The sequence below is a fragment of the Coniophora puteana genome (assembly GCF_000271625.1).
Source record: "Coniophora puteana RWD-64-598 SS2 unplaced genomic scaffold CONPUscaffold_3, whole genome shotgun sequence".
Lineage (NCBI taxonomy): Eukaryota > Fungi > Basidiomycota > Agaricomycetes > Boletales > Coniophoraceae > Coniophora > Coniophora puteana.
The window spans coordinates 3,088,854-3,116,602 of NW_006913055.1; the positions used below are offsets into that span (position 1 = coordinate 3,088,854).

At 50.2% G+C, this 27,749-nt stretch overlaps 8 protein-coding genes and 3 non-coding genes across 11 annotated transcripts; 3 read left to right on the forward strand and 8 right to left on the reverse strand.

Annotated features, from left to right (window-relative positions):
• Window positions 1-4,023: 4,023 nt before the first annotated feature.
• On the forward strand, window positions 4,024-6,916 carry CONPUDRAFT_151582 (uncharacterized protein; the record flags this gene model as incomplete). Its single annotated transcript, XM_007768040.1, has 4 exons — window positions 4,024-5,217; window positions 5,272-5,298; window positions 6,310-6,492; window positions 6,548-6,916. 4 exons carry the CDS (start codon window positions 4,024-4,026, stop codon window positions 6,914-6,916), a joined length of 1,773 nt encoding a protein of 590 aa, XP_007766230.1.
• A 653-nt stretch (window positions 6,917-7,569) lies between these two features.
• On the forward strand, window positions 7,570-7,640 carry CONPUDRAFT_t30. The gene has a single exon. It is a non-coding gene; the product is annotated as a tRNA-Ser (tRNA).
• A 205-nt stretch (window positions 7,641-7,845) lies between these two features.
• On the forward strand, window positions 7,846-8,592 carry CONPUDRAFT_151583 (uncharacterized protein; the record flags this gene model as incomplete). Its single annotated transcript, XM_007768041.1, has 1 exon — window positions 7,846-8,592. The coding sequence occupies one exon, from the start codon at window positions 7,846-7,848 to the stop codon at window positions 8,590-8,592; it is 747 nt and encodes a 248-aa protein (XP_007766231.1).
• A 1,375-nt stretch (window positions 8,593-9,967) lies between these two features.
• Window positions 9,968-10,038, reverse strand: CONPUDRAFT_t32. Its single transcript has one exon. It is a non-coding gene; the product is annotated as a tRNA-Ser (tRNA).
• A 394-nt stretch (window positions 10,039-10,432) lies between these two features.
• CONPUDRAFT_t31 lies at window positions 10,433-10,503 on the reverse strand. Its single transcript has one exon. It is a non-coding gene; the product is annotated as a tRNA-Ser (tRNA).
• Window positions 10,504-10,895: 392 nt separating this feature from the next.
• On the reverse strand, window positions 10,896-13,348 carry CONPUDRAFT_135918 (uncharacterized protein). Its single transcript, XM_007768042.1, has 4 exons — window positions 13,237-13,348; window positions 12,677-13,174; window positions 12,158-12,602; window positions 10,896-11,979 (listed from the first exon to the last, which is right to left on the reverse strand). The coding sequence occupies exons 1-4, from the start codon at window positions 13,271-13,273 to the stop codon at window positions 11,091-11,093; spliced, it is 1,869 nt and encodes a 622-aa protein (XP_007766232.1). The 5' UTR covers window positions 13,274-13,348; the 3' UTR covers window positions 10,896-11,090.
• A 2,270-nt stretch (window positions 13,349-15,618) lies between these two features.
• Window positions 15,619-17,815, reverse strand: CONPUDRAFT_120560 (cytochrome P450; the record flags this gene model as incomplete). The annotated part of the gene is made up of 12 exons (XM_007768043.1): window positions 15,619-15,735; window positions 15,793-16,059; window positions 16,115-16,139; window positions 16,192-16,248; window positions 16,302-16,491; window positions 16,551-16,579; window positions 16,634-16,742; window positions 16,798-16,907; window positions 16,957-17,108; window positions 17,159-17,347; window positions 17,408-17,593; window positions 17,616-17,815. 12 exons carry the CDS (start codon window positions 17,813-17,815, stop codon window positions 15,660-15,662), a joined length of 1,590 nt encoding a protein of 529 aa, XP_007766233.1. The 3' UTR covers window positions 15,619-15,659.
• Window positions 17,816-18,374: 559 nt separating this feature from the next.
• On the reverse strand, window positions 18,375-20,458 carry CONPUDRAFT_120564 (zf-DHHC-domain-containing protein). Its single transcript, XM_007768044.1, has 10 exons — window positions 20,264-20,458; window positions 19,913-20,211; window positions 19,795-19,858; window positions 19,611-19,662; window positions 19,481-19,562; window positions 19,243-19,425; window positions 19,160-19,185; window positions 19,057-19,104; window positions 18,835-18,996; window positions 18,375-18,575 (listed from the first exon to the last, which is right to left on the reverse strand). The coding sequence occupies exons 1-9, from the start codon at window positions 20,394-20,396 to the stop codon at window positions 18,852-18,854; spliced, it is 1,032 nt and encodes a 343-aa protein (XP_007766234.1). The 5' UTR covers window positions 20,397-20,458; the 3' UTR covers window positions 18,375-18,575; window positions 18,835-18,851.
• A 1,065-nt stretch (window positions 20,459-21,523) lies between these two features.
• On the reverse strand, window positions 21,524-23,052 carry CONPUDRAFT_163655 (uncharacterized protein; the record flags this gene model as incomplete). Its single annotated transcript, XM_007768045.1, has 2 exons — window positions 22,990-23,052; window positions 21,524-22,919 (listed from the first exon to the last, which is right to left on the reverse strand). Coding segments are annotated over exons 1-2 (1,398 nt in total), but the record flags the coding sequence as incomplete, so codon positions are not given.
• Window positions 23,053-23,429: 377 nt separating this feature from the next.
• Window positions 23,430-24,995, reverse strand: CONPUDRAFT_142796 (uncharacterized protein). The gene is made up of 2 exons (XM_007768046.1): window positions 24,898-24,995; window positions 23,430-24,846 (listed from the first exon to the last, which is right to left on the reverse strand). The coding sequence occupies exons 1-2, from the start codon at window positions 24,943-24,945 to the stop codon at window positions 23,491-23,493; spliced, it is 1,404 nt and encodes a 467-aa protein (XP_007766236.1). The 5' UTR covers window positions 24,946-24,995; the 3' UTR covers window positions 23,430-23,490.
• A 1,251-nt stretch (window positions 24,996-26,246) lies between these two features.
• CONPUDRAFT_88720 (uncharacterized protein) lies at window positions 26,247-27,512 on the reverse strand (the record flags this gene model as incomplete). Its single annotated transcript, XM_007768047.1, has 3 exons — window positions 26,247-26,780; window positions 26,832-27,152; window positions 27,201-27,512. The coding sequence occupies 3 exons, from the start codon at window positions 27,510-27,512 to the stop codon at window positions 26,247-26,249; spliced, it is 1,167 nt and encodes a 388-aa protein (XP_007766237.1).
• Between the last annotated feature and the right edge of the window lie 237 nt (window positions 27,513-27,749).

A 27,749-nucleotide genomic window follows, 5' to 3' on the forward strand; every position in this document is an offset into this window, starting at 1 on the left:
ATAAATCATTTGTCTATCGCTGGATAAATAAAATTACTGACATTATGTTGGCATGAAATAAGCTTACAAAAGACATGCACTAGCAGATAACGGAAGGAGGCCCCCATGTATATGGAGTACAAGGCAGCCGCGCTCCGCTGCGGCACTTAGGGCTCTCGTCCTACCATTTTGCTCAGTGAGAATCGCAATTGCATTGTACTGGAAAGGAAAACTCGAACACGAGTGGACCCACTGCGTGTCAATATCTGCCGTGCAATCTAGAGCCCTACATCGTATATACAAATACCGAGCACTAACGTCAAAACGAGAGATATACCACAGCCACAAAGCCAAACATGTACAATGCCAAGCCGGGCATAATTTTGAATATACGAGTAATGACAGAGCGTGGAAACATTACACTTGGGAATCACGCTCAGATGGGGGGAAGCCGCCGATTGCGCTTCTAGTCGATTCTCGACTACTTTTATACTAAACAGAATTATATACATTTCTAGGAGACTTCTCCTTTGCTTCTCCTTAATGAATAATAGGGTTTCCGCAGTATAGGGCTTGGTTTGCCATCGAAGCTCCGGCAGGAGCCTTCATATATTTCTCGGAGCTTACACGCAGCCACTGCTGCCGGATCTCAAATCCAACACTCCCCCTCAAACCTAGCCCATGCCTTACTCGGTTTCGCAAACACAAGTATTCCTGGCTGGCAATCTCGGTTTGAGCTTTCCATGGCAGCTATTGCCTTATCTTTATTACTTCACTCTTTTTCGCGTTTATTCTCTGGTTATCTTCTCACTTTGTATAGCTAACTTAATAGCACAATTTAACACGTTGTTATTCAGTATTTTCAGAACATTTAATGTATATTTCTGCGTGTGTTGACTTAGCAATGGCCAGTTGCTTTTCTAGTCTTCACTTTCGCGCTTTTACATGTTTTTATTATCTTTTTTCGTTTTAGGATCCGCTATGTAATAACATAGATATACATTTACTTCGAAGGGTTTCTTTATAAGCGGTGAGCGCTTTTTTTTAATATTGTATGACTTCAGATTTTGACTTGTATAAGTGTATAGTTTTTTATCTGATTAGGTCACGCGAGTGCATCGTTGAAAACCTAGTTTATATTGTCTCGTAGATGTTTGTAGAAGTTAAAGTCTGGTTTGAAGTATGATTTATCGAGTTGAACTGTTCAAACTGATATTTATTTCGTTTTTTGATATTCTATACCGCCAAGTTTGGCGCTGTTCTGGGTCTCGTTTTATTTATGCGTCTGGTTGTTTTACTTATGCCGGTTTTACTTATGCCGGTTTTGGTGCGGAATCTACCGCTGACTCCCCCTCGCGCCGAACATCCGGCTTGGGGAATCTTATTATTGAATATCTATGATCTTTCTGTATACATATATATCTGATGGTTTTACATGTTGGTTTTTACTTCTGCCTCACTGCTTAAACCAGGTCTTGTTTTCTCTCAGTCACGGAGCAACCCACTCAAGGGTTATCTTATGGATATGTTTTCAATATCGGTATTGGTCTTTGACTCTTTCGAGTACGTTAAGTTTTGTCGGAGTTTAAATTCCAATGCCTTTTTCGGTGTTCACTTGCAATTTGGTTTCGTCTCACTGGCCACTGGCTGGGCTCTGAGATATAGTATGTATGTCGGAACTACTTATTCATCAATATCAGACCTCTTTTGATTGTTTATCATGTCCAAAAATGTCGCCTCTGAGATCGGAATTATCTCTGAGTTTCAATTATTGCCGCATTTAGCAGGCTTTTGTTATCCGAGTCTCAATTGGTGCCATTTCTGCAAGGTCCTCATAGTGTTATTCGTCTCAATCTTCAGGTTTATTTATCTGATTCTGAAGTCTTTTATTACTGTTTATGGCTATCAAGTCTCGCCTGTGAAGGCGGAGCAATGTCTGAGTTTAAACAAGTGCCACTTTCGGCATTTAGTCTGATTATCATTGTTATTTTTTGTTTTATTTCTAGGCATGGCCTCCGGCCCATTGCCTTCTTCTGTTAATATTCGGTTCCAGGTCGTGTTATACTTCTTAGGTAATATTTTTAACCACTTTCGAAGCGTCGTAGTTTTTTTCTGAGTTTGGTTGTACGTGTCTGAGTGTATGTAGTTGCCATTTTTGGCACTCATATTCGGTCTCAGTTTCAATTCTTGCTTATTTCCGCAGAATATTAGTCTTGCTCCCCCTCGCAGCGAACACAGCTCGGAGGGTCGGACTTATAAGTCTCGGACATATTTTCTGTTATATTATATAGTAGTTTTATGTTGTTTAAGAGCTTATGTGATTTTAGATATGCTTTGTTCTTTTTCGTAAGCAGATCACTTTCTCGTTCTCGGAGATTGGTGTACAAGTTGGTGTACACTGGGTTTATTTATATTCCATTCTTTCTTTGACTGGGTCGCGCGGCGCGTCGGCAAGTTTTCTGTATTTATGAAGCAAAGTTTATGTTATAGTTTAGACGTCTGCTGAGGTTTTCGGCCATGTACATATTATGTCTCGATCTCACTCAGCCTGCCGGGCATTTTATATGTTTTATTCGCAAATATTATTACATCATCAACCCATCCGGCCATATTCTGGACCGTCGCAGGGGATGTTTGAATATAAGTGCGTGAGTCTGGCTTTCGCCATTCTTGTATGGAGTATCTGAGTCCAAATGCGGATGCACGTGATATGCCGCTGGTGCCGTTTTCGGGCATGGCGCGTACACGGTGCGGGGATATGTGGCAAGCAAGGAGAGAGCAAAGCGATGAAGGGCAGATATATGCGAGCTTGAGCGCGGGGCTCATAACCACTTGGGAATCACGCTCAGATGGGGGGAAGCCGCCGATTGCGCTTCTAGTCGATTCTCGACTACTTTTATACTAAACAGAATTATATACATTTCTAGGAGACTTCTCCTTAATGAATAATAGGGTTTCCGCAGTATAGGGCTTGGTTTGCCATCGAAGCTCCGGCAGGAGCCTTCATATATTTCTCGGAGCTTACACGCAGCCACTGCTGCCGGATCTCAAATCCAACAATTACCATTTAGATTACAACAAGAAGTAACCAATGTCGCAAAAGACAGGCACACAAACAGCGAACGAAGGCACCCCTATCCATAACCAAAAAAAGCGAAGAGGAAAGGGAGGCACATGGTTCCTACGTAGATAGTAGAACACAGACACCTTGAAAATTACTCACATATAAACGGCAAACATCGTTGACACAACACAGGAATGCCGCTGAACCCCCCAGGTGTTTCATAAATGACTCCCTCAGGTCCTTCGCACACTTGTGAACCGACATTGAATATCATGGCCTGACGCGAGGCAGAGCAGCATAGGGTATGGACATGATTGCGCGGCCAAAGCTCTCAAAAACGTCCTGTGTTGGCGCATTCTAGCGACTCGAAGCAAATGTATCGCGATATCTATTCACAGACAACATGCTTTTGTTAAAAGTCGTATCAACGGAACAGACTCCATGTAGATCATAAGGTGGTGAACGTGAGAGATAGGGACACAGTGACTCGGTATTACGGGAGCAAGAGGTATGATGACGCGAGTTCAAGAACAAGAGAAAGAGAGGACAAGGTGAACAAACTACGATACCACTGGGTAACGAGAGCGAAGATGAGACAACGCCACCTAAAGTCCACGATCACATAACACATTCAATTTTTCCAAGCCGGGATTTATCAAGAATGAGAGTGCTGTGATGAAGACGGAAATGAGTACCCTATTAGACATCGTAGTCCCTCTCCTCATATGGTGCGGGACGCAACTTCGTGACAAGTCCCGGACCCCAATCTTGTTTGGCTCATAACACTACCAAACTACTTTTCTTGTAATTCATAATGCACGGGGTAATACATCTTTGTATCCTCTATCGTTTGGGTGGATTAGAATTTTATTATTGTGACCTCGAGATCTGACCCCAACCAATTTCGCCGTTCTCGGCACCAATGGCTTATGTAATCACGTGCGTATGTCAGTTTCCGGTCGCTGACGCCCTATGCAACCATGGCACCCCGCAAGAAGGGCTCAAAACGCGAACATGGGTCTAGTGGGAAGTTCATATCAAACAAAAAACCTCATATTGATCACTCAGACATCTCTGAAAGCGGCCACCAGGACTCCAGTGACTGGGACTTAGAGGCAGATGACGAACATGAAGATCCTGGTTACATCTCAGACTCACAGTCAGACTCAGGCTCAGATGACGAATATGCATCCATTCCATCTCCATCAACATGGATCTCAGCAGCAACCAAAGCCAAAGCCCTGGAGGTCCTTGAGCACAGCCGCATTTCAGTGACTGTGGGTTCAATGCGAGGTGCCGAGCTGAAGTTTGATGGACCAATCGACAAGCCGGGTGGGGCCAGGGACAAGACAGGAAAAGCGAGGGGGCCTTATGGGGTTGGTGGCTTATCAGCAAGGAGAGCAAGGGAGCTGAGAAAGGCAGCTCGGGACAAAAAGGAGAGTGGTGAATTGGATGAGGGGCGCTTTCAGAAGGAGGTGGAAGCTGTGAACGCGTTAGAGAAGAAGAAACCCCGTGAAAACACGAACCTTGCCTCGTTTTTTGGTCCCAAGCCCTCCACCCCATCATCTGGACTCCGCACTCTTCGCCAGGGGTGTGTTGGGGTTGTCGAGATTGAGGATAACTCAGATATGCCACTGGCACACCCTCTTCCTGTCTCCGAGAACGGGCCAGTCATTATGTCGATTGACTCAGACCAAGATGAAGAGTCACTCACCCATGTCGGATCTGCTGCTCCATCTTCACCCTCTGATGAGCAGGAGGTTGAGGTCGCAGACGGAATTGCTGAGTTTGTCGAAGGAGTGCTGGATGAAGGGGAGCCAAAGACTTGGGAGGAACTGCAAGCGTTAGCAGAGGAGGGATTGAAGAATGCACGGAAAAGGAAGTCTTACCGAGATGAGGTGGTCTTTGCCTCGTTAGTTCAACTCTATCGCTTTGCTCCCAGGCAAGGGAGGCTCCGAGGATCTCTTCGAGTGGCTCGGAATCTTGGGCGAGGACCAGCATTTGCACGCGTCTTGAATGCACATGCTCGACATTTTGAGGCAATGGGGAGCTTGAAGCCAGGTCAACAAGGGAAGCGGCCATCTGGCTCCAGTGGCTCTGGGGAATCTGCATTGGATGACGAAGCCTTCAGTCTCGGTGTCAAGAGCTTTTTGCGGACACTCGCACCTGGAACAGTAAGGATGCACAGTGATGATGGACAGGAGCAAGCTAATCAAGGGTTTGCACAGGTGACCCCCACGCTTCTGCAGCATCATGTGAATGAACATTTGTTTCCCTCACTCAAGCTCCGTAAAACTTCGATCTCTAAGCGTCAAGCTAGACGTTGGCTTTACCGTTTGGGCTATCGACTAAAGTCCCACCAGAAAGGAGTTTATTGGGATGGTCACGAGCGCAAGGATGTCCGAAAACATCGCCAGGAGTTTTGTGATTTATTGAAATCCCTTGAACCGTAAGCTAAATCTATTGGATTATGCATATTTAATACCTAATTATTTCATAAAGTTACATGGCAATGTATGAAGGTCCGGAGATGAAAGAAGTCCCACCTAATCTTGCGGAAGGGGAGGTGGAGCACGTGTTTATTTACCAAGATGAAAGCACGTTCCACGATAATGACTTTCAGGGACAAGGCTATTATCTCAAACACGGAGAGCAAGTCCTCAAAAAGAAGACACGTGGTCGGCTCATGCACCGATCAGGATACATCTGCGCACGTTATGGTAATTTAGCACTCCCTCCAGAAATGGTGGAAGCAAATGCACGGCTTCCAGAAGGTGAACGTCTCACAAAGACGGACTCTGGTGTCACGATTTTTCCCTCTAATAAAGACGGTGGTGACACTTACTGGAATACTCAGCAAATGATTACGCAGGTGAGCAGGCATGTTTTAATATTGAATTCTTCATCAAACCATATTGTTTTCAGCTTCGGCATGCAATCTTAATTGCACGTCGGCTTTTTCCAAATGCGGTAATCCACTGGGTGTTTGACAACTCTTCATGTCACGACAGCCGAGCCCCTGGTGCTCTCAATGCACGCGAGATGAATGTTGGGCCAGGAGGCCGTGTCCGACACATGCACGACACAATCATCCCTTTAGGCAACCCTCATGGACATGGGGGGAGCTTCAATCAATGCAGTTCCCTGCGCACATTCCCGATAATCATCCTTATAAAAAGTTTGAAGGTAAACCTAAAGGAATGCGTATTATTCTCGAAGAATGTGGATATATTAAACCTGGCACTAAGCTAGTTGGCGATTGCAAGCTATGCAAGGCCAAAAGGGCCAGAAAGCCAAAGCTTGCCTTATCTCCGGAGGAGATGGACCTTGCTGATTGCGAGGACCTTGTCAACGACTCAGAGGATGAGTCCCGTCCTTCCGATTGCTGCCTTCTTCGCATTCTCGAGCTCCAAGAAGACTTCCAGAATGAGCTGTGTCTCCTTCAGAAGGTTACCTTTATTTATTTATTTTGGTTCCCACAAGTCGCTCACAGAACTTGTGCAGGTTGTTGAGGAGGCCGGCAATCAGTGCCATTTCCTGCCGAAATTCCATCCGGAGCTAAACCCCATTGAATATTACTGGGGCTGGTGCAAGAATTACTTTCGGGAGCGCTCCAATGGCAACTTTGAACGCGGCAAGCGGCTTCTTCAGGAAGCAGTTGACATGTGTCCCCTCATAACCATCCGCCGCTTCTTTCGCCGAGCCTCGCGATACCTCAGCATCTATCACCTTGGGGCAACAGGGGTAGTTGCAGAATTTGCTGCCAAAAGGTATCGAGGCCATAGAGGTGTTATGCAGAAGGATATTGACCAAGCCCAAGCGGAGTGGGAGGTAAAACAGACCAAGCTGACGGTTGGACAAAGTCTTCATTAGGTAATATTTGCAATACAACAGTGCTATGTATCTACTTGTGCCCCCTTCCGATGTTTGCCAGACCCGGTCCTGGAGGGCGATTTCGCTGTTTGCTTACGTAATCCGTCCTTTTCCCTGGAAATGCGAGATTTAGCCTAAACTTGGCTAAATGAAAGTGTTTGGCCATGGTTCCACACTAAAAATCGCAAAATTGCGACTTGACATGAAGTTGCGTCCCCAACTATACAACCGTGTATCGCCGCCCTACAACTTCAAACTTGTTCCCATGCGCTGTACGCATACGCGTGTTTGGGGCTGTTCGGAGCGCGTTCGGGATAGGATATGAATGGCAGGATTGGCTAGAGAGCCATCATTGTGCATCATGCAGGATGATGGATTGAATAGAGCGCAACACACATGCACAACCTTCGAGTCCTGCATTGACCTTGGCCTACGGGGCATGCTATACTGAGGAGACGGGCTCCCGAACGTGATAGAAGTAATATTGATGATATTTTGTCACCATACGTGCAACTGTCTAACGTGTGTTTTTGTCCTCAGCTAAGCCTCATGTAAATTCTGACATGCCGTAACTCCGTGAGAGGCGCTTCTGTCTTGTATGAACCTCAGAATGGGATGGAGTGTTAGAGTATGAACCTGCACTCTTGATACACGGTCAGATAGCCTAGTGGTAAGGCAACCCAGTACTAGTGGGAGGACCTGGGTTCAATTCCCGGTCAGACCAGACATTGCGTAAATCTCAATATGGAGCACTACCTTTACGTGAGGTTGGAGTAGTAGCGAGCTGCGAGCATGCGCATGAGCGCTTGGTATCCTTCCCTTCCCTTTCTACCCCTCAACCCAACCTCAACCTTCCCAAGTAGGCCCTCGTCCTGTTATCACACGGCTCATACTTACTCGCAACCAAGCAAGCACAATAACCAGCAACAATGGTCGAGTCGGCCCGCTACGAGGCATGGAAGAGCCTCGGAGAAAAGTGCATTCATAGTGCAAAGTTCGACTGCGCGGAACGACAGGTACTCCGGCAGTCTCTTCCTGATAATATCCGGAAACTCTCCAAAAGGCTTCACACGCATCTGCATCGCATCTACGATTCTGAGAACTACAAGACTCCCATCATCTGGCTCTCCGATGATTCGAGCTCAAGAACATCCGCCGCAGCGCATATGCTTGCACAGGAGCTCCACGATAATAGCGCGCTCGCCGCAACTTTCTTTTTCTCCAGAAAAGAACCTCTCCGTAACACCGCCGATCATGTCATCCCCACAATCTCTTATCAACTTGGCCTCCTTCATCATCGCGCGAAGGACGTTATTACCAAGGCAATCATCGATAATCCCCAGCTCCTCAAGCGCGATGAATCTCGGAACGTGCAGTTCACCCACCTTGTTCTCAGGCCGCTTCAAGTCCTGAAGAATATCTGGAAGGAGTCGGGCAACGCCATGTTTATGGTCTTTGGTGCAATTGATGAATGTGACCCCGGCGAGTACGATTCTCATGTCAGACAGCTTCTTGACGATCTTGTCGGTGCCCTTCAGCAGAGTAGCACCGCCGACTTTCAAATCATATTTACCAGCCGCCGCGAACTGTACATCCAGAAGATCATGGCCGAATATCCCCTCGTTCTGCCGCTGAAGCTAGAAGTTTTCGATGTCGAGAATACGGGCAAGCACTAACTCCAGGCATCCTCCGACGATGATCCGCCAGCTCAAACGCAGGACTATGCCCTGTACCGTCATTTACGGGTGGCTGACAAAGTTTCAAGTCTTCTAGTCGTGGGCTTCATTGTGGTAACAGCGATGGAACTCCTGCCACCCGTAGTGACGACCTTTTCCAGCGAACACCTCCGTTTCCGGGTCGAAGTTATCATCCTCACAGGTGTATTACTAATCTTGAGCCATCGTATCGCCTCTCTTCAGCGAAAGGTCGAGACATCCACAGTAAGTCATCCGGGCGAAACGAGCATCAACGGAGAAATTGAACAAGTCATCTATCGTCTACTAGCCGTCAAGAGGATTCATACGTGAAGGGAGGTATCAACTTGTTCAGCTTGAAGGACGCGCAGCTATGGATTTATCAAACGACGATCATCGGACAGTCATAGGTCAGTTTCAGCTGGCAGAGCACTGGAGCATTTGGAAGTTTAACTGAATGTCACTCAGGCTACGGAACTCAAGAATCGGATAATCAACAGGTGGGTGCTTATGAAGCTTGACTCCTCCAACTTCTTTACAATGCAACCCTCATACAGTGGGTAATCGCTCCACTGGGAACTGGATACTGCATCTAATCCGCGTATTCGGGGTCGTACCTCACCTGCGAGAGAGCACGAGTGGGTGCAACCGTGATTGGAAACCCTGATCCCGTTATGTGGGACATCGAGAATGTTCCGGGAACACAAGAGCTTGGCATTCGGTACGCTTGTTTTTCACATAAACTAAACACAGCTTCGTCGGGATCATATTGATCTCGTGTCAATTTCAGGATCATATGGCCAAAGAGCAAGTTGGCGATAACGCTTGTAAGCCCACACAAGACCAAGGTGGTAAGGATGCTTGAGTACTTTAATGGATAGTGATTATAGCATCACTGACGGATATTATGGTTCAGAAGGTGATGTTGTCACCCGTCGGTGAGGCAGGACAGGAATGGGTGGCTCGCCGTGTTTGGTATCTCTAAAGAAAGGGGTGGTTGGGGGTTAATTTTGAGGTCGGACCCTTGTCCATACATATGACTGAGGCCAAAACATGCCCCGAGCCGGGTACTATAATGCTCAGATACCCGTGCGACCCTCGTCACCGCTGCCATATATGATTCACGATCAGTCTATACCACCTCATGCTCGTCTATGCCATATGCTCCTCATATGATTCCTCCGGTGCCTATAGATACAAAGTCTGGTCTCACAATATTTAAGACTGCGTACACTTCCTTTATCTACAGCAACCAGCTTAGCGGACAGTCTAACAGCTCGACTCGATAGTTATGGCTGTTCAATTGCTCACCGAACGATTCCCGAACCGAACACTATTGAGATTTTTACGCAAAGTCTGGTCTGACCGGGAATCGAACCCGGGTCCTCCCACTAGTACTGGGTTGCCTTACCACTAGGCTATCTGACCGTGTATCAAGAGTGCAGGTTCAAACTCTAACACTCCCCCTGAATCTGCACTCTAGGCAGTTCATTAGGGAACCAGACCGGCCTCTGGATACATACTCATTGATGGTTCTCAAACGGATACATCACTCAGGTGGTTCCAAATGGATTCATCACTCTGGTGGTTCACTGTGGATTCATCATCTAATGGTGTTCACAGGCCTGCGCTAACAGGGGGCAACCAGTGCCAGGCTCTGGATTCATACTCATCTGATGGTTCACAAGTGGATTCATCACACAGGTGGCTCCTAATGGATTCATCACTCTGGTGGTTCTCTAGTGGATACATCATCTAGATGGTGTTCACTGGCCTTGCGCTAACCGGGGCTCATAACCTATTGAGATTTTTACGCAAAGTCTGGTCTGACCGGGAATCGAACCCGGGTCCTCCCACTAGTACTGGGTTGCCTTACCACTAGGCTATCTGACCGTGTATCAAGAGTGCAGGTTCAAACTCTAACAAACACATGTCCCGTCTTCGCTACCACAACCCAGAAACTCCCGTTGCCGTCTAAGGCAATGGGTTTGGAGGGGGCCGCTAAGGAGCAATTTCTCTCGAGTACATTCAAGCTGTGCACATTTCCCCGGATAATTTCATATTTCTATGTTTTACATTCTATGGGCTTGCCATTCAAGGTTGTGGTTGTCTCTATTTTGCATGATCACCTCGTAATCTCTGCTGCATCGAGCCTCAGAGTGATTAACGTAAACTCTTTAGGCAGAGCACCCATGGCTGACATGAGAACACGAGACGACAGGTACCCACAAAGTCGAGAGTAGCACACCCATACGTACAAAAATACATAAATTTAGGCGTATAATGTAGTGCTATAGCCAGTATACGAAGCAGCCATGGACGAAATAGAAGTAAAGGTAGGAGGTAGATAGGTATCCAACGATGGTCGATAGTCTGTGGGAGCGGCCCACCCATATGCATCCAGCACAAGCACCCTAGCGCCCGCAACAGCACGACCTAGAACATAAGCATAACCATAAAAATGCACGTAGGCCCTCAGCCTATCCCCGCTCCCTATCCTTGGTACTGCTCTTCCGCAAACTCCGCGGTGTGCCCACTCCTCCCAGCCCTCCTTTGCGTGGTGTGGACGGGGGAACACCGACCATCTTTCGCTCGCCCGCGCCCAAACCACCGCCTTCTTGTACACGCTGCACAGCACGGACCGCACGTCGTGCGGCGTCACCCATCTGCACCGGTGGCCGGGCACTGTCCACGCGTGATAAGGCGCGGAAGAGTTCGAGCGGATCACCACCGGCTATCGAGCGTGCCTGCGATGTCGACGCAGCTGTACCAGCACCGGCAATGGGATCGGTAGCAGACCGCCGAAGCGATGATGACGATGCCACGTTCACAAAGCCCACCAAAGAAGCCGACCCGTCCGCAGGCTGTGGCTGATGGTGATGATTCAACGCCCGAGCGCGATCGAGCGCCTGCCCGAGGAGTGAGAACCGCAGATCGAGCTCGCGCTGCGCCTTGTCCGCCGTCTGCGCAGCAGCGCTGGCGTGTGCCCAGAGCGCGTCCGAGCGGAATCGCAGGTCCTGTATGCGCTCCGCAGCGCCTCCTGCTGGTATTGGTCGGTGGCCCTTCTGCCCCTTCTGGCTCTTCGACGTCGTCCCCGTTCCGGTGCCGCCGCGCATGACGCGCTGCACGAGCTCGAGGTCAACTTCCTCCTTGAACTCGGGGGCCATGTCTTCTGGTCGTGGGATCATCCATTCCCATTCATCGTCTGGATTTGGGGGTTCCTGCGAGGCGGCGCGTTGTTTACCACGAGCCTTGGCGGATGGAGGGAGGAGGGATGCACGGCGCTTCTCAAGATCAGCGGAGGTCTGGTCTGAGTATGAGGTATAGAAGTGGTCGACGCGGGACCAGGCATCAAACTCGTTTTTGGCACTGAGAACATAGCGTAAGTCATGTGAAGGACAGAATGAAGGATAAGGCAAAGTAGTAAATCTCGCTGCATGATTCAGAGGACGCATATATGCGCAGTCTGGCAGCGAGAGGAACCCATGACGACCATGACAGGCGAGTTGGGGATGGAGGGAAGAAGAAGAAAGCACGGGCGACTCACCGCTCGATATGCTCCTTGAACCGCACCTCGCGCGCCTGATTCTTCACATTCTGATCGTTGGCCCTAAATCCATCCCTCTCTTTCCCCGCTTCCGCTCCCAGATCCCTACTCGATGCCCCGGTGACACGCGTATCAATCCTGCCTTCTGCCAGCATGTGGATCACATCCTCATGCACACGCCTCAGCACCTCCAGTACCGTTTCCTCCTCTTCCACCGATGCAGGGGGCGGGTCCTTCCCGTTCGCGGAAGCCTTGCCTTTGTCAGTCTTCTGTCGTTTCGCAACTGGGCTATCGTGGTCGCGTGATGATGATACTGAAGAGGAAAGACGAGACATTGCGCGGCCCGCGGCCCAGATAAGGAGTTGCTGGGCACGAAGGGCCTCAGGAAGCTCAGCGTCGATGTGTTTGTAGAAGGCGGAGTCGGCGACGGTGTTATGGGGATGTGCTATCGGGATAACAAAAGGTCAGATTGCTCGGCCAAGGACACCGTTAGAAAGGGAGAATAGGACAGGGACGCACGGACGGCACCGGTATTCTCGAACGAGGAACTCGCCCGCTTTCCCCGCGCGCTCATCGAGCTCCGGCGGGCGTGAGCCGGATTCTGCTGCCGTGGTGTTTGAGGCGGGACCCGTGGCTGCTGCTCGTACTCATGGGGTGGTTGTGTTGGCACGAGCATCGACGACGATGCAGGGTGCTGAGAGGGCGCGCGGTGCCCGAGCTGGGGCTGTTTCGAAGATGCGCGGACGGGTTGCGGCTGCGTTGAGGCTGCTCGGGATGGTGGACGAGCGTTGAGATCCCCATTCGGTTGTAGCGAGGTTGACGTTGATGTTGACTGGACAAAGGAGGTGGACGATAAGGAGGAGTTGACGGGTTGTGACGCTGGTTTGGGTTGAGATGAGGATGGAGGTTTCGCAGTAGTCTGTGATGTCGACGGTGGTTTGACGGACGGCTGTGCGGACGTGGAGCGTGGTCCCGCGCGTACTATGACAAGCCCTCCAGGCTGTTTCTCGCCCGCATCTGAGATAGACCCAGTTCGTCAGGAAATATATACGCGACGTGCGAACTGGTGTGACTCTCACATTTACGTTTGCGGGGAGCGGCTGCCGTCCCGTTCATGATGGTCGGGACGGTAGGTGCTAGGACGGTTACTTCGCGTGTCTGCAGCGTGGTGGGCGCGTCGGGGGCGTGTCTGTCGTCGTGCACGACGGCGGCGGGGCGCGCGGTGGTGAGGGCCGGTGCGAAAGGGAGGACAGGCGGAGTTGCAATTAATCTTCCCACGTAACACGATCAACAATCGTTTCGCGTCTCGGCCCCTTTTCCGACGCGTCCCTCCGCCCCCGCATCGTCCGTCCCCTCTCACGGTTTAAAAGGTAACACAACTCCTCCAGACAGCTTTCTCTTCTTTATAAAGCCTTCAAGACCTATCGTGCGATTATATAACCTCTCATCAACCACCTCCACCAGTGGATTCAGCGAGCTTCAACATTCCAACTCGGGATCTGATACATCGCGGGCTGGATAAGGGCAGGGTAGACTGTTGTATAATGGCATTGTACATTTGGAGTTCACGTAGAAGGAAAGAAAGGGATGGGCGTCGGTCGCACGCCATACATAGTCCATACCATAGGGGACAGTACGCAATGTAAAGCGACTATAGACAACATGCGACACTTCAGAAATAAGAAAGTGTGTCTAATACCACTGAGGTTTCTCGTCACCCTCCTTCTTCACAGCCGTGTGATATGTCAACTCGTGCCCCATATACCATCTGTCGTTGAGGGCCGCGAACAACGGTGTCCTATGGAAGACGTCATGGGTGACCTTGACTCCAGGTAGCGCTTTCTTAATCTCTGCAGAAAAATTAGAAGCCCTACGGTAAGTCGGGTGGACTAGTTCAACATCTCCTGCTACCATGGAAATGCGGCTGAGAGGGCACTGAGACCTGCGACAGAGCTCGAGGAAGCGTGTTGCCCATTCGTCCGGGTTTTTTGATATAGCGTACACCATATCGGTGTAGAAAGAGAGAACAGAGAGGGCCGGGAGTGTTGCGTGATCTAATAACTTTCTCATGCCAACCGGGGATCTGTAATTAGGGGTCTCAATACTGAGCGTTTTTAAGCTGGTATGCGTTCCAGTGGCCTGGATCTCATCCATATGGACACTTTCAGCCCGCAGGTGCAGCTCCTGGAGAAGTGGGAAGTTACGGGCCAAGCTAGGAATATCCAGTGTAATAGAGCACGAGATTTTAGCTGTGTCAAATATGACGATTAGTGTGGTAAGATGGATCCACTCATGAGCAAGAGCCCATGGATGGAAGTCCCACGAGCCCTTGATAATGTGGACAGCGAGATGCGTAAGCTTGGGGAAGAAGTTGGGCCCTACATAGAATGGCATTCCTTCTTGGTTGGTAAGCTTGAGACGGCGTACTCCCGTCGACTGCCGGCTGAGAATACTAGTAAGTACCCATGCCAGAAACTTGAAGTCGTTCTTATCGCCATTAATTTCGATGCCCCAGCAGGCCTCCATCCGCTTTCCGAGCGGTTCGTCGTCGAAAGGAACAGTGATCCCCTGAGCTTTGCTTTTGAAGCTTGAAGGTGCGCTGCTCAGTACGAGGTAGAGAGGTCCGGGAATGCCTCGCAAGAGAAGCTCGGCGTCATTTTGAAAGATAGTTACTGCACTTGACGAGGCCTCAATGTACCTTGGCTGGGTAATCTCCCAAAGTCGAGGGGTGGATAAGGCTATGGTTCTCCATCGCCGACACACTTGAGCGACGCTGAGAGCGAGGCTCCGTCCCTGAATTGTCCCTAGTTCCTCGATCAAGTCCACCGAGAACGATGTCATCCTCAGGGGCGAAGCTCGTTGGAAGATGTCGGACATCACCTCCGGAGGAACTCGGCAGGCGACACGAGAGAGATTGGAGTTTTCGGCATGATTCTGTGTGAGCTGACTCTTACACGAGTTCATGGTATCCACGATGGTCTCGATGGTGGAAATGACTTTGGACAGGCTTTCGAGGTTCTCTTCTTTGTGAACCATATCTTCCCGAGACGTCGAGATAGATGAAGGCGTATTTTCGGCATAGACTGGTGTCGTCGTTGCCTGGTGACCATGGTGAAGTTAATCTCTGAACTTCATGACAGAAGAGGTGAAGATTGATTGAGCTTACGAGAGCCTCTGCGACGGCGTCAGGAAGCTATGTCGCTGCATAAGACGGATGCATGTAGATGTTCGTGCAGCCAACTCACGAGATCTATGATCTGTTGGAGAGCCATTATCCTATGATATGGAAGTAGCTCTGACGCTGATGAACGTTGCAGATGAAGTGGGGTTTGGCACCGATCGGATGGCGGACACTGATCCGAGTAAAGCGATTATCGGTTTTCAGCCACCTGGATTTGCAAGTGACGTAATTACAGGAAAAGAGGGGTGCGTGGTATGATGCAGTGCAGTACTTCGGTCCTAGCCCTACTAATACAAGATGTAGGAGCTACGGTGATCGCCCCTATAGCTGGGCCAGAAGACTAGGATTGATCTTCGAGTTTCTAGGAATGATGCGACAAGGGAACGGCAATGGACATCTAGTCAAACTTCAGTACTCTGATTGAGGGAACATCGGCACAAGGATAGCTACTCACGACGTTACTCCAGATGACCACTTAGGCTCGATAGCTATCTCAGCTCCGTGTTCATCACTTTGTTTCTCGAAGCGGAACACTGCAAGCAATAACGATGCGGCTGCCCATACCGATGCATCAGAAAGGTGTCTACCAGGGCAGATTCGCCGAGCGAAGCCGAAAACGAAGTCGACAGTATCGCCGCTCAGCATTCTATCCTCAGAGATAAAACGCTCAGGTCGGAATTCATTTGCTCGAGGGAACCGTGACTCGTCTCTGGAGATCGCCCTATCGTACCGCATTATTGGACGCAATCCAGAGCCAAGAGAAAAACGCAGCTTACCACCCATTCACTATGATATTGGTGCCTAATATCAAAAGTCAGATCACCAGCTGTTGAGATCGAAACAGGAGGCTGACCCTTGGGAATGAATTGATCCCCATATACGTCATCCTTGGTGACTACATGTGGGATTCCTACGAACCTCGCTTTGTGGATGGCAGTATACGTTGAAAGCTGTGAGACGTACCTAAAGGAACGACTGGGTACCAGCGGTGCATCTCTCGGACGACAGCATCAACATATGGTAAAGCAGGTCGATCTTCGAACGTAGGAAGACGATCGCTACCACAAACGCGACAGATTTCTGCGAAAGCACGCTCCTGAACCTCCGGATGAAGTACCATGGCAAGCACGAAGACAATCAGTGTCGAAGCAGTCTACAGTGCGGGAGGTAATGAGATGCGGCTAACGGCTGAGCGATAGCACTCTGACTCACCGTTTCTGCTCCAGCTACCAGAATAAACACTGCGTTAGGTTTGGGGGCTTACCGTAAAGGGAAGATATCATTTACCCGTAAACGCTGATCAACATCCTGGACTAGCTCAAGATATCCACAATCAGTCGCCTTAGACTTCCGTACGTTGGATAGTGCTTCATATGTTACACTTGGGATCAAAGAATCGGGCTCCTAAGGAAGATGTCAGTTTGGAAGCAAAATATACAAATGCACCATAGATACGAACAACAGTTTCCTTGAGGTGATGAAAAGGACTCTCAATGAGAGTTCTGGAGTGCCTCCTACACTTAGCGGCATTCATTTGGCCTCCCGGTAGCCATGGAGGGATGTACTTGACTTTCAAAAGCTCGTTCATATAGCTCGTAGTAATGATCAAACTTCTCACCAAAAGGCAGTATCCCAACCAAAGCTGCCTTCTCCGGCGAGGCTACTTGAAGGATGACGTGAAGAGTCTGGCTAATCTTTTCCACAAGGGGATCCTGAACGGCCTGGGCTTGGTATCCATATGCGATAGACATGATGATAGCAGCCGCAAACCTAGTGCTTATTAGTAAGGAGGCCGACATGGAGCATGGTTAGGCACGTACGTCTGAATGTGGTCTCTGAAGTCTTCAGGGGTCTCGATGATATTCTTAACGAGTTGATGTGTTTTGCGCAGTTGCATATCGCGGTATTTGCGCGACACATCCGCTCGGAAATGCTGGTGCAGGACACGCCGATGAGCACGCCATACATCCGAGTAGCCTGTGATGGCTGTCAGAAATCCAAATCCGTATCTGAAAATGAAATTTGTCTGAGTCGATTCGGAGAAACCCAAGAGAAGTGGCATAACGCACGGCTCAGTAGTGGGCAGGTGCATCCTTCCTGAGTACTTGCTGGACCGGCTGTGGAGTAGATCACGAGCTATATCCTCATTGCTTATAACAACGATGTCGAGACCAATATGACAGATGCGAAAGATCCCTCCTGTCGATTGATCAAGCAGCGAGTAAGTGTGCGTTCCCCATAGATGTGAGAGATCGCTTGCCATAGGTACGACTTCACTTTGTGTAGCTCAGCCAAGGCGCGTTGACATCTATGCCGCGCAGGTTCCCAATAACCGGCCACCCTCTGGGTCCAGGAATCGTACAGCGCCCGCCCCTTGACCTTCGTAAGTGCCGGAGCAGAAGTAGACTCAAAGTCAAAGAAATAGCAACGACGACAGTTGCGATCGAGGGTTGGCGGGAGATGTCCAATAGAGGCATGTTAAGGCTCAAGCAGATGGATCGAGGTGTTTCTTTTATAGTCGGGTCGCAGCGGTTGGGGTCTCAACGTCAACGGTGCAAGTCACCTTCCTGGATAAAGCGGGCGATAGACTCCCGTTTGATAGGCGCTGACAGGGAATGCATCCTTGCAGTTCTTGCAAAAGCTGCGGCGGTCCGACAACCCGTTATGATCGCAACAACGAATTCAAGGCGTGAAGCGAACGTCTCCTTGAGCGTTTGGCCTTATCTGGGAACAGAATTTCCTCTGAAAGCTGAAAGACTAAAAGCGGGTTCAGCGTGCCGTCACTGCTAGAAGACGCGTCAGAACCCTTCACGTCAACAGTACGGATTAGTCTTTGCTCGAGACATGGGAGAAACATCGTGCCGTAAATCAGATGAAATCAAGACATTTTCACTCGTCAGCGCTGATGACTTGCGCTATCTCGCCGCTGCCGTTGGTAGGCCGGCATTCGCGGGCTGCAAATGTGGCGTTAGTCTCACCGCCTTCTGGTGCGCTTTAACCAGTTTTTGGGAAGACGAATTCTTCAAACCGATTAGGGCTATTAGCGGCAAGAGTGCTGGGACATCGATAAAGTACAGTAAGTATGGACGTCTGGAACTTAGCGTGTCCTGCGTCGGAATTCGGGTGACACCGGGCACGCTCGGGAATGCTCGGCCGGTCTCAAAGCTTCCAAGGCGACATACGATGGGAAGAGATGGGAAGTGTCTCTCATTACCGCCACGTCCGAACCTGCAAAGGCTACGAAATCAACGTGTGACTCTCAACGTCTCGAAAAGCTGAAGAAGATAATTAAAACTGGTTCAGTGAAGCAACACTTGGCTTGGCAATTATACATTGCTTCGCCAGCGCTGATAGCAAAAGCCGGACGTAAATCAAGCGACTTTCCGAGTCGGACGCGAACACGTCCTCCCCCAAGCGTCATATGGCCCCGGCAGCGATCTCATCATTAACGCGTGCGTCCCACGCACGACGATCAAAGCAAGATAGAAGGACTCACACTGCCCTAGGTTGACGTTACGGCTCTTCAGACTCCTCTTCGTCTGTCAGCTCCTCCCCCGCGACCACTCCGCCATGCCGATCAAATCCATCACGTCGCGCCCAGGAGCGGCCATCGGTGTATGATGGTACACGCAATGGGAGGAGGAGGGTATACCACGGGCTAGAGAGACGTTCCAAAAGTTAATTGCAACAGAAGATGTTATAGAGCAATGGAACCTACTATCCGTCGGGCCCTATGTTGAAGAACACTTCTAGATTCCGTCGTTTCCTATGGTATTTGCATCAGCAAGGCCACTTCCAGCGGTGGTCCCAAGCAAATGTACCCTAGATCATAAGAATTGACGAAGTTCTGAACGCAGCCCTCGTCAGCTCGGCGCATATATGCGAACGAGAGAGAGAGACGTACGTCATTTCTGCTCCGCGCTATTTTGCGGTACACTTCGTGATCCTGACTCTCGACAGCCGTCTCGCCTTTAACGACACCCCACATGTGCCATAAGAGCATGATACCAACCGCAAGGCACATGACGACTGAGAGCATATATATGAGCACGTAAAGAATCTCTGGGGTAAGATATGGCCAATCTGCCTACCAGCCATTCGTGTAAGCAGAGGTCACAGCATATTATGCAGGGGAGACTTACGATGAAGTTGAAACCAAGCGCATCAAGAGCCTTTTGAAACCCACATACGCTGAGAAAGAATGTCGCAAGGACAAGGTATGCCCTAGGTACGGTTAGATCTCCATAGTTAAAGAAGCAAAACATAACTCACATAAAGAGGACGAAATGCCGCTCGTTATGAAGTCCCACACATTGGTTTATCCCTATCCCAGCCCACCATCAGCCACCATACGCATACGCATTACGCGTATAACCGGATTGCGACGCACACTATAGGTGGGAGTTAGTCAGTAATATTGTTATCGCATATACAGAGTATGAAAATACTCAGGTACTCACAGGACAGTGGTGGTCGTACTTCAATACGCAGCGATTACAAACTCGGCAGTGATGCGCCCTCTCATCATGTCCGCCTGAGTTATCTTAGATATGAGGTTTCAGACTATAACTCACCTCCGGTCGCACAACCCCACACTTCTTGCATCGGCTCATGCTTGCAGGCGTCACGTTCAACGCTCGCGTCCACCTTACGCCTTCCATGTGGTCTGTTGCCCCCTTCCTCTTCGCCCAAAACAACCCGGGTCCTCCTTCTGGCGGTCGCTCGGGTGAGGAAGACACCGGGTGGACGTCATCAACAAAGCCTGGTCGAACAGTACATACAGTATAGTAATGAAACCCGAGATTGGCGGCGATGAGAGCGCAGGGGAAGAAGCTGAGGATGGGATGGGACATGGTTGGAAGAATAACCTCGACTAACACACGACGGTCAGTGAAGATCCATGTCCCGAGAAGGATGATACGTACAGAAAGCGAACGCTCCTGCAGAGACGAGGATAGCAGCCATGCCGACGAACCAGGGCCCCGCTGCGCCAGTGACGCGATCACCGAAGCGCTCTACGGCGCGAAAGCACCGAAATACTTGTCGTGCGCATATCATGAGGTAGGAAAGGTAGAAATGGAGTTCTCAGCCTTAGCAAGACTACAGAGGGGGTAGATGAGGGGATGGCGGTGAGCACCCGCGAGCGTTGCTGACGGCGACTTCGGGCAAGGCGGTGACGCGCACCGCGTTGGCTGCGGAGTTTCAACTCGCCAACTGCGGTGGATGTTCTTCTGTTCAAACCCACCGTCCGTAAACTACAACTACTCTTATTCAAGTCTGGTTATGCAACGTTGACCCCGATTCCTCACACTCTAACCATCAACAATCCCATCGCTAGCAATGTCCCGCTCGGCAAGCAAATTCACCAATTGGGACTTGAAAGTCTGCTTTGATTCTCGGACCGAGGTCAGCCATAATTCTGAGCATATTGTCCAGCTGTTCGAACATGTGAATCTTCTGGCTGTCACTCTCGGTGTTACGGCTCTTCGCTTTCTTGAGATGACCCGTCTTCGTCACCCATTCGAGGAAGTCTCGATATTTCATGCTCCTGAAGTTGCCCATGTCATTTAACCCATCTTCCTGAGCTCGGTATGCGCAAGGGGACTGAGCTGATCGAGAATGGGAACAGTATTCAAGGTCTCTTGGGGTAACGTCACAATAACTGCGAGGTACCTCAGAGAAAAGAGCTTGGCCTTCTTGAACAAAGCTCCACTGTTGTCCTCAGGCCTTCCTGGACGCTCAAAATGCTCACGCATTCTAATTTAGCGTGGGTAGCTTCAACACGACCAATGCGAAGGCTAGCACCGACCCACAAAAAGACTTCGACGAGGATGGAAAATCTTTGGAAGAACCTTTCGAGAGTTCTACAAGAGCGGAGCATCCAAGAAAGAGTGATTTTAGCCTCGGCATACGAATTTCCGAGTCGACGATGTCCTTGCGTAATAAAGCGTGTTTTGGTCTACATGGCCGTCTCTACGTTGAGTTCGAAATTAAGAGCAAGGGAACGACTCATTTTCATGTGGACGATTGCCCCGCCAGCTGACCGAGCTCGAGGATCGCTTGGAAGAGCTAGGCGGATGTTAGCGTCGATGGTTGGAAAACCTCAGTTGCGATACAATTGCTTCCATCCAGCTAATATATATACTGATCTGTGTATCCCTCAGTGGTTCCTCGTTCATACCAACGCGCCTTGCTCTCCCTGAAGATTGCCGCCTCCTCAAGGTCATTTGCATAATCCATATACCCGATCTCGAAGTTTCCTTTGAGCTCTCGGACAATCTCGCTTACCACCATCATACCATCGAGCACCTCCTTCAACTCCTTGAGCTCATTCACGGCCTTCTTTTCTCCGTAGGCGCCCACCTCTATCAGCTTCGAAAAGTCCCCTGTCTCTTGCAGCATGTGTGCTAGACCAAGCTTCTTCAACACTCCGAAAACGCGCTTCTTCATCAGAGTCTTGAAACTTTTCAGTGTCTCCAGTACCTTGAATATGTTTTCCTCGTTTTCCTCGTCGAAACATTTGATCTCGCTCAGCTCGCCGGGACCATTCGCCGCGTTGACCTTTTGGAAGAACCCCATCCCCTCGAATACCTTCCACTCTCGACGAAAGTCCCCCGACATAATGGTGAAGCGGTCCAGCCTAACGTTGAAGCGTTTGAGGGTCTCAAGGAGAGGGACGACCTTCCTAAGGTCCTTCAAACTGGACCCGTGTATGGCAAGGTCTTTCAGGGACGGGAGCAGTGCGTGCGTGAAGAAGGAGAATCTAGGATCATGATCGAATGCAAGAACGTCACACAGGCCGAAGCGTTCCAACTTTGGGTGAGTGGCGATCACATCCGAGTCAACGATGATCTCATCCGCGCAAATAAAGAGTTCGACGAGATTAGGGAAGCTACGGAAGAAGGTAGGCAGGTCTAAGTCCAGATGGTAGTTGATCTCGTACGTGAGAGACGTCAGTCTTGGTAACGTGAGGTCGAGCATATCCTTCCAGTCTTCATGATGACTTTTTTGCACGTGAAGATGAGTGAGCTGCGTCCACATCGCAGCATCCGGACAGTCCCTGAAAGCAAAGTCTTCTCCTAGGTAAAGGCGCTCCAAGTTTGTGAATCTCTTCATCCACTCGGCGGCGTTCTGATCCAACCGTTCGTGCCGTTCGGCATCGTAAGGGACGAATAGATCAAGTCCCATTACTTTGCTCTCGATACCGCAAAGAAGCGTGTCGTCCAATCGGCAAGTTTCCAAGAAGTCCGCGTCACGGAGGACGAGAGTAAGAAAGAGTGGTAGATGTTGGGCTCTGTTCGTTGCCTCCAGCTGAGTATTGAGCGTGCGTTCCACGGAAGCCCTATTCCCTTCTATATGCATACCATTCCAGAGCCAGGGGATGTCCACAGCTACGTCACGCCAGTGTCTGCACACCCCAGCCAGCGCAAAGGGCAGCGCAACGTCGTTAACAGACGGGATCGGATCACAGTTAAACATAAATGGGAGACCACGAGAGCTCGGGATAATCTTCAGCAGTAGCTCAGTAGGGAGGCTACTATTTTTAGGCCTTCGTGTCGGCTGGATCGTTTCATCCGCTAGCTGGGCAACGTTTAAAACATGAGACCTTAGATCAATGAAACGTGAATGAAGCAGGGCATGGAACCCATACCATGATGTTTATATCTGGGATAGTATCCAGATATGTAGGAGTGTCTGCCTTGATTCGACTCCGGTAGTCCCGTCTGTGCGTAACGGGCTTGGGCTTGGGCTCGGGAAGGAAAAATAAAATTGGTGTGACAGCAAATGTTGCCATCTTTCGGATCGTGCCGGGCGGAGTCCGAACACCGGTCGCAGAGATGGCTTATAGTACATAACTTGAGCTTGAGTATCGAGATGCCATCGTAAACCGCCAGTTTTGCATTGTCAATTACTGAAAACGAGGAAATCTTTGACGGAGTATAAGGAGGATTATACTGCGGCTTTAATGCTTGCACAACTAGAGTAAGGCTATAAAATAGTTCCAACGACTCCATCGCTTGACCATCGCACTGCTACCCTCGAGCCAACACTCACTGACACGTAACGCTAGTACATAAAGACATTACAAACGGTGAACATAGCTAGTTGGACATCCGAGCCTTACAGGCTTAGGACACTCTCTAAAGTACCGCTACCATCCCGGGGTATGGCTATTATCAAACCAGCTCGCTTTGCTTTCCCTAAAGATCCTCGTCGCGGTGTGATACTCCGAGAAGTCTAAGGTCGCAATGTTAAATTTCACCTTGACACTCTGAATGTCATCCATCAACTCCTTCAAATCCAGCTCCCGCATCTCACAGCAGCATCCCTCGTTCTCGCGGCACTCGCTGGCGTGCCACTGATCCTTCCGCTCCTGGAATCGACCTGCGTGGTTGAATAGGTTGGTGGCTTTCCCCTTCTTAAGCTTCCTGAAAGTAGATGCATCGTTGATTTCGTCGAAGAAGCCCCTCTCCACCAACTCCTCGAATTCTGGCACAAGGTCGTCTGACAAGAGAGTCAGACGCCGAAGGTGCCGTCCGAGTGGCCTGAGACGCCCAAGGAGCGGAGCGACCGTTTTCTCAATGCCATCCAGCTCCAAGACAAAGACGGCTAGATGAGTCAACGCAGGTAAGTTGACTGAGTGGAAGAAGTCGTCACAGGTGAAATCGTAATCATAGATGGTGAGGCGCTCAAGCTTCCTGTGTGTAGCCCTGGTTTGGCTGTCGTCTGGAAGCACCTGGACTCTTGGGACGTATAACAGCAATTCCGTAAGGTTGGGAGCGTTTTGGAAGAATTGATGCAAGTTCACGCAAAAGTCATAATCGGCTTCCACGTTAAGAGACTGTAAGTTTGGAAGATCAAGTTCTGCGACCTTCTCGGCAGTTTCGTCGTCTGGACCCATCTCAACGTGAACATGGGTGAGCCGCCTGAACGAGGGCAGTTCCAAGAATGGCCTTAAATCGGAGAGCTCATACAGATGGAGACGTTCTAGTCCGGTGAACCTGTTGATCCATGTGAGGGCGCGGTTATAGAGATCTAGTTCATGTTGATTGTCGATGGACTCGTCATCCGAGTCCCAGCTGTCTTCATACTGAACCATCGTTTCAAAGCTCAAATCAACTATCAGCCCTTTCACCCGACCCTCGAGCCCGATGACGATAGCACGACACGTCGAGAGAGCAGCTTCGTCTGATAGCTCAATCGTGAAGAATATTGGGACGTGAGTGAGTCTGTGAAGGTGCTGCAACTGTAGCTCGATACAGTTTCCGGGGTGGGTCATGTCTCTAGCCCAATAGAGGTTGTTCCAGAGCCGAGCTGTGCCCCAAGCGATGTGACGCCAGCGTCTGCACACCGCAGTCAAGGTGAAGAACCACATGAATCCGGAATGGTATGGGGTGAAGTAAGGGTAGAAGCGGAAAGGGATGGGAGGTGATAAGATGAGAATTTCCATCAGTATTTCAGTGGGAAGATCATCGATGCCTGCCCGGCTGCGAGCTACTCTAGCATGCTTTGAGGGCGGCATAAGTAGCAAAAAAGGGTCGTATCACTGTAGACATACCACGGCTTTCTTTATACATTTGTTTGAGAAGCTTTCCTTTTCCATCATAGTATGCGTATTTCTTGAATACAGGAATTGGAGTGGACGGTATGGGTGGGGGCCACAGAGGCTGGCCAGGGGAAAGCGCACATACGTACGCTCGGGCTGTCGAAAACTGTCGGGAGTTGCCGCGCGGAGTTTATAAGGGCCCATGCCCAACGCTGTTCGCTCATGGTCAGATGTCAAGGGCTATGTTAACCTCGTTCTATGTTCGTCTAACTTGTCGTACAGCGTACAAAAACATTACTCTGTATCTTCCGAGCCTCTCCCCAACTCAGAGATCCCCAAAATCATACCACCGCTCCTTGCACTCCCTAAAGATTCCCTCATCTGCCAGAAAGTGTACGAATTCTATAGTGCCGATCCTGAAGGCGCTCTTGAGGTTCGCCAGGATATTGACGAGCTTTCGCAGGCTCGGAGTCATCTCCCCATTTCGCCTCAGCGCTGCATGGAGGTCACATCTATCAATGAGGTCTAGCGGATCCTCCAAGCTGGAAAACATCGCGAAGTCTTCAGAGGAGCGAATCGAGTTGAGCGCGCTGAGAAAGTCCATCTCCTCCAGTTTCTTGAACAGGTATGGAAGGTCTGCAGAAATGATGGTGAGCCGTTCCAGACATAGGCACCTCGCCTCCTGCACCCCTCGGACCTCGATTTCGGTGCCAATTTCTAGCCGCTCCAAGAGGGGACAGACATTGTATATCTCCTCGTGCTGGTTAGCAAACAAGGCTAGCTGCTTTACGTTCGGCAGGATAGCGTGTTCAAAGAAGTAGTAAGTGTTCACATCAGGATTTTGACACGTGCATTTCCATGCATTTCCTGGTCTCAAGAGCTGTAAATGTCGTAAAAATGCGAAACCTTGGGAAATGCGCATTGCATCGTCAAGAGTAGGTTCAAAATCGGTAGAGCGTTGCGTGCTTCTGTAGTTGTAAATAGATACATCTCCCAGTGTATTTCCCTTGACTTTCCTGGTATTGTCAAAGCGGCTTATTCGCGATTCATGCACGGGGAATGCAATGCAAATGTATTCATTGCCGGAATGTAGTACGAAACGTGGGGAAAGCCCATGATGTCCATATAAAGCGGAACAGAATATCGCGAACTGTAGGATTAAGAAAAAAACTCGATTAAAAGAGCAGTAGGGCGTGAAAGCGAGATTAATAGAGCAGTCCGATAAATCTATGCGTGCGCGAGGAATGCCGTACGAAGGAGAAAGACGTGGGGGGAAGAGATGCAGAAACAATGATATTATCCACGAGACGACGACCGGACAGAGTTTAATCTGAACGAAACATGAGCACAGAGCAACAGGATTAAACGGACGACTTACAGACAATGCGGCGGTAAGCACGCGCATCAAGCTTGAATGCCTGGGCCGGGCCAGTGCTCGCGGCCTGCTCGCCCGAACTAGCCTTGGGCCGACGAATCGGGGCGCTTGCAAACTGAGATGACATAGCCAACGCCTCGGCGACGCTCGCCTGCGAGCACCGCTCAATGATGAGGTGGCTATAGTTGAACGTCGTTGCCTCGTTGTGATCCTTCGAGAAAGGAGGGATCGAGGGGAGCTCCGTGTCGTCGTCAAGGTCGTCTTCGAGGTGCTCCTCGTCTGGCTCGGGAACGTTGGCAGCCTTCTCCTTCCCTTTGGAAGCCGCATCCTCCCTCGCCTTCTCCCTCTCCTCCCTCTCCTTCTTGATGCGCGCGCGCTCCTTTGCCTTGTAGTTGCTCATGAGCCTCTTTGTCTTGTTGACAGTCGAGAGGTTCAGCGTGCCCTTGGGATCGATGCCCTTGATGTATCCGTTGACGTCTCCGAGAAGCCCATCTTGGGCGAGCTTAAGCGCACGATAAACCTAGAAAAGGGAGTGAGTAGAGTACTAGAGGGGTAGGGGATAGGTAATTACCGCGGCAGCAGCAAGAACAGTGGCTGCATATGGTGCGTAGACAGGTTCCTTCAAGCTGTCATACTGCGGAACATCAACACGGCCGATAATAGCGAGGTGATGGCATGCAAGGACGACAAGGAGGAAGTCGCCTTTGAGCATGCCGGTCGGCCCCTCTAGATCCCTGCCGCTGTTGAGGAACTGGTCCTCACCAAGCAGCTCCGCAACGTAAGCTTGCTGCAACTGGGGCGTGTTGATGCCTTTCTGAGCAAAGGAGGTGACGAGGGTGGCAATGGCAGTGGTGCCAAGGTTGCTCCGCCATTCAATGAGCTTCTTCTTGGCCTATGAATCGATTAGCAACCGGGACGAGACATGCTGATGATAGCTCACCAAGTTGAAGACAGGGCCAGTCACTGCCCTCTCATGCTCCGGAAGAGGGGTCCCATAGACCACCTGCCAGCAGATCATCACATTCTGCATGATCTCCGTGTCGGACCAGTCCCAGACCTTCTTCGAGCCGCCGAAGAAGTAGACCAGGGTCGGGATGAGCTCGTCAGTCCAGGCGTTGCGATCGTGAGCACCTGCGGGAAGGTCGCCAAGCTTCCAGACCAGGCGCTTGCTATCCTCGCTGGTGGTGTCGGAGCTAGCAGCAACCTTGCTGCGCTTTGACACGGGTTTGATGGCGGAGACCTGGGCATCCATCTGTAGCATGTTAGCGGAGCATTATATGAACAAGTGAGCATACCATCTGCGTCGTACGAGGGCCCTTGCCCTGCAGGGCTAGACCCTCGGGTTCTCCATCCACACCCTCAGCCTCGGCCTCAGCATCGTCAATGTCCATCTCCTCCTGCATCCCGTCTTCGTCGTCTTGTTTGGCTGGAACGGGGTCGTCGATGGGGTCGTCACTGTCGAGGGCATTGTAGATACTGATGTAGGGAC

What these genes read in the sequence shown, in the direction of transcription:
- CONPUDRAFT_135918 (XM_007768042.1), bottom strand. Translation starts at nt 13,273, where the DNA reads ATGAACGGGACGGCAGCCGCTCCCCGCAAACGTAAAT. An exon ending in CGAGAATACCGGTGCCGTCC is followed by an intron (nt 12,603 to 12,676) that starts GTGCGTCCCTGT and finishes TTATCCCGATAG; the next exon opens with CACATCCCCATAACACCGTC. An exon ending in TTCAAGGAGCATATCGAGCG is followed by an intron (nt 11,980 to 12,157) that starts GTGAGTCGCCCG and finishes CTATGTTCTCAG; the next exon opens with TGCCAAAAACGAGTTTGATG.
- CONPUDRAFT_120564 (XM_007768044.1), bottom strand. Translation starts at nt 20,396, where the DNA reads ATGATATGCGCACGACAAGTATTTCGGTGCTTTCGCGCCGTAGAGCGC. An exon ending in TGCAGGAGCGTTCGCTTTCT is followed by an intron (nt 20,212 to 20,263) that starts GTACGTATCATC and finishes GTCGTGTGTTAG; the next exon opens with TCGAGGTTATTCTTCCAACC. An exon ending in TAGCGCGGAGCAGAAATGAC is followed by an intron (nt 19,186 to 19,242) that starts GTACGTCTCTCT and finishes GGCTGCGTTCAG; the next exon opens with AACTTCGTCAATTCTTATGA.
- CONPUDRAFT_142796 (XM_007768046.1), bottom strand. Translation starts at nt 24,945, where the DNA reads ATGATGGAAAAGGAAAGCTTCTCAAACAAATGTATAAAGAAAGCCGTG. An exon ending in AATGTATAAAGAAAGCCGTG is followed by an intron (nt 24,847 to 24,897) that starts GTATGTCTACAG and finishes CCGCCCTCAAAG; the next exon opens with CATGCTAGAGTAGCTCGCAG.